This window comes from Oreochromis niloticus, unplaced genomic scaffold, assembly GCF_001858045.2.
Source record: "Oreochromis niloticus isolate F11D_XX unplaced genomic scaffold, O_niloticus_UMD_NMBU tig00003078_pilon, whole genome shotgun sequence".
Classification (NCBI taxonomy): domain Eukaryota; kingdom Metazoa; phylum Chordata; class Actinopteri; order Cichliformes; family Cichlidae; genus Oreochromis; species Oreochromis niloticus.
The window spans coordinates 165227-169420 of record NW_020327780.1 but is presented as its reverse complement, the minus strand read 5'-3'; the positions used below and the strand labels follow the sequence as shown (position 1 = coordinate 169420).

At 47.5% G+C, this 4194-nt stretch overlaps 1 protein-coding gene across 1 annotated transcript; it reads left to right on the top strand.

Moving 5' to 3' along the window:
- The first annotated feature begins 666 nt into the window (after positions 1 to 666).
- Positions 667 to 3197, top strand: LOC112845098 (uncharacterized). The gene is made up of 2 exons (XM_025904661.1): positions 667 to 2919; positions 3115 to 3197. The coding sequence occupies exon 1, from the start codon at positions 754 to 756 to the stop codon at positions 2674 to 2676; it is 1923 nt and encodes a 640-aa protein (XP_025760446.1). The 5' UTR covers positions 667 to 753; the 3' UTR covers positions 2677 to 2919; positions 3115 to 3197.
- The last annotated feature ends 997 nt before the right edge of the window (positions 3198 to 4194 follow it).

The window sequence follows — 4194 nt, the reverse complement described above, 5'->3', positions numbered from 1 at the left end:
GGCAGTGATGCAAGGAGATTCATCGACCGCGATTTCTATGTCGACGATGCCTTAAAGTCCTTCAGCACAGAGGAAGAAGGCATCGCAGTTCTCCAACGAGCGCAGAAGATGCTTGCGGCTTCTAACCTCAGGCTGCACAAAATTGCATCAAATCGGTCTGCAGTCATCAGAGCATTCCCCCCCCAGGATCACTCTCAGGATTTCAATAGCCTAGATCTCTTCATTGATGATCTGCCTATCCAGCGTAGCCTGGGACTGTTCTGGAACATGCGCACAGACACCTTCACGTTTCAGATCGAGGTCGATCAGAAGCCGTTCACCCGCAGAGGGGTACTCTCAACCGTGAACAGCCTCTATGACCCCCTAGGGTTTCTCGCACCCATCACAGTTAACGGAAGACTGATACTCAGAGAACTCACCATGCAAGCGGAGGATTGGGACGCACCTCTTCCCAAAGACATGGAGATTGAGTGGACTAGATGGAAACAGTCACTCCAAGACCTGGAGGGGCTCCAAATACCACGCCCTTATACGTCCCTCTCCACCACAGGTGCCCTAAGAAGAGAACTCTGTGTCTTCGCGGACGCATCGGTTAAAGCAATAGCAGCCGTAGCCTACATCAGGGTAACTAGCAAGCAGGGACAGACTGAGATTGGCTTTGTCTTTGGGAAGGCAAAGTTGGCTCCCCAGCCTGGCTTAACTATCCCTAGACTTGAACTTTGCGCCGCTGTGCTCGCTGTCGAGATCGCCGAGATGATAGTTGCAGAGATGGACACAACGTTTGACAACATCACCTATTACACAGATAGCAAAGTTGTACTGGGGTACATCCACAACCAGTCAAGGAGATTTTATGTCTACGTACACAACAGGGTTCAACGAATTCTTCAGTCACCTTGTCCCGGCCAGTGGAAGTACGTCCCAACGCATCTCAACCCAGCTGACGTTGGGTCAAGAACTGTAGCATCAGCCCTGCTTAGCAGCACACCATGGCTCAAAGGACCAGCCTTTCTCTGTGACGCATCAGGGCATCCATCTGAGCTTCAAGAGACTTACAATCTTGTCGACCCTGACATCGATGCCGAAGTGCGTCCACAGGTGACGACAAGACTCACCCATGTCGCCAAAGGTGTGGTACGCCCACAACGCTTTGAACGCTTCTCCAAGTTCAGCACACTCCGTGTAGCCATCGCACACTTGATCCACGTAGCTCGCTCCTTTGCTCGCTCGATTCAGAACGAATGTCAAGGCTGGCACATTTGTTGTCCTACAGAAGAAGAGCTGCTGAAAGCCGAAGTGTGTATTGTAAAGAGCGTCCAGGGTGAGTGCTACGCAGAGGAGCTCAAGTGCATCAACTCGGGAACCAACATACCATCTTCTAGCAGCTTGTGGAGATTGCACCCCATTGTAGACCAAGATCGACTACTTAGGGTAGGAGGTCGGATCGAGCAGTCAGGCTTAGGCATGAACGAGACTCATCCCATCATCATTCCTGGCCGGCATCACCTCGCCACTCTGCTTGTGTCTCACTATCACGAAGCAGTGAAACACCAAGGGAGACATCTTACTGAAGGTGCCATTCGAGCTGCAGGGTTTTGGCTCGTGGGAGCCAAACGCTGTATCAGCAGTCTGCTTTACAGATGTATCACTTGTAGGAAACTAAGAGGGAAGGCCGAACATCAACAGATGGCAGCCCTGCCGGCAGAACGGCTACAAGTAGCACCTCCCTTCACCTACGTAGGTGTCAATGTCTTTGGACCATGGGACGTCGTTTCACGCCGCACAAGAGGAGGAGTCTCCAACTCCAAGCGATGGGCGGTGATGTTCTCGTGCATGTGTTCCAGGGCAGTGCATATTGAGGTGATTGAAGCGATGAGTGCTAGCAGCTTTATCAATGCCTTGAGGAGATTCTTTGCGGTCAGGGGCCCTGCGAAGCAGATACGCTCGGACTGCGGAACTAACTTCGTCGGCGCCTCCCGTGAGCTGGAGATGGACAAGACAAATCCAGGCTTTGACAGTGTGGAGAAGTACCTCAACAAACAGAGCTGCACCTGGGTGTTTAACCCACCCCATGCGTCCCATATGGGTGGCGCATGGGAGAGAATGATTGGCATCGCCCGCCGTATTTTGGACTGCATGCTGCTTGAACAGAGAAAGTCTCGCCTGACACATGAGGTTCTGACCACGCTTATGGCTGAGGTAGCTGCAATTATGAACGCAAGGCCGATCATCCCAGTGTCATCAGATCCGGAGTCGCCCTGCATCCTCACACCAGCAATGCTCCTGACTCTCAAAACAGGTCCCACGCCTCCTTTACCGTCAGGCAAGTTCGAGGAAGCAGATCTCTTCAGAGAGGAGTGGAAACAAGTTCAGGGCTTAGCAGACGTGTTTTGGAACAGGTGGAGGCGTGAATACCTCAAAACACTGCAACTTCGGCACAAGTGGCAAGGGAAACAGCCGAGCCTTCAAGAAGGGGACATAGTTCTCCTAAAAGATAATCAGGCAGAGAGAAATGAGTGGCCCATGGGCATCATCACGAAAACCTTTCCAGGGAAGGATGGATTGGTCCGGAAAGTCAAAGTGGAAGTCGTCAAGGATGGAGATAGGAGAGGATTCTCTCGTCCCATTACAGAAGTAGTTCTGCTTCTTTCTCCAAAGTCTGATTCTGCCAATTAATGTGGGCTCTTTAAAGACCCCAAGCGGGGAGTGTTATGCCTCCAGAAATGTGTTTTCTGCCTTGTTATCACAGTTTAGAGTGACTTGTTTATTTTCGTAACCATGACAACATGGAAGCAGTGCACGCTGGGAGTCAGGAAGTAAATTTACCGTGTGGCTCTGGATATTGATGTATGGGCTCACGCAGTCGTCAGCTCCACAGTTACAGGTTTAATCCTTTTTCCCTCTGCTAAGGCAAAGTCTGTGAGTATAATTCATTCTGTACAATTAAGCGGCGAAGCGTTTTGAACTGTTGTCTGTTATTCGGTTAGCTTTGTTGTGTCTCATATAAGCTATGCGGCTAGGCTGGCAAGCTGTGGTAATTAGCCAGATGTTTTGGGTTTATCGCACTGATAATACATTTCATATTTCATATATTTCATTGTATTGTGTTTACAGTTTCACAAATGCCCAGTAAACCTCCTGGAATTGAACCATCTGTGTCCTGGAGTTTTTTTTGGGAGTGTTTAAGCTGAATGGAAACTTAGCCCATGACAGTATGTATGTGATTTTTTTGGGGGGGGGGGGGGGGTAGAAATGACTGAAAGATTAATTGGCTCTGTTTTGAGTTTTGACTTCATATAGGGAAAAATATATATCACATATGCAGGACACCTTAAACTAGTTTTTTAATTAAGCAGCAAGGCAGAACAAAGTCGGGGCTAAACCCCAATTCAACCAGACCCAGAACTGATCCGGAATTAAAACAGGACTACAACAGTTCAAAATCAGGACTACTGAGGACTTAACCAAGACAAAACCAGAATCAAAACTAGATGATAGTAGCACTAAAAATCATCATAGACCTGCACTACACTTATTTTTTAATTCTACCAAAGTACACTATTTAGATTCAGAAAAGTTTATATAATTATTTAGCCTTGTTGTGCAAACAAGCCTGCATAACTTAATAAATATAGAATTTGACAAATAACAAACCTAAAAAGAAACACTAGGTAGGAGATACATGATGTTGTGGAAGTTTTCCATTTAAATAAAGCCTGCAGACGAGCGGTGAGCGGTAGCCAACATTCTTTAATCAAAACACACACAGAACAGAAAACCAAGCTTGTGGAGAGCCTGCATGACCACGGGGCAGGTCAGCAGAGTCTCTCTGAGCCTAGCATGGCTCTCAGTTAAATACCTTCTCCAGGAACAAAAGGCAGTACACAGCTGTTTCACACCTTAAGGTTCACACTCCCTTGCTACCTCCCAGAGTCCTCGAAGAGACAAAAGACTGGTCCTCTGGAGTTCCTGTTTCCCCCAACATCCTTACTACACCCCCACCATTTGTCTTAAGTATGAGTGTCAGACATGTTAAAATCCAGTGGCACCAAGGCATTACAATAACGTGATTAATACATAAGTGAAAGAAATTCCTATACAATCCCACCCTTTGATTCTTAAATCAAGAATCACATTAAAACCAGAATTTCTTTCCTGACATTCTGTATATCACATCAACATTATTTTACACTT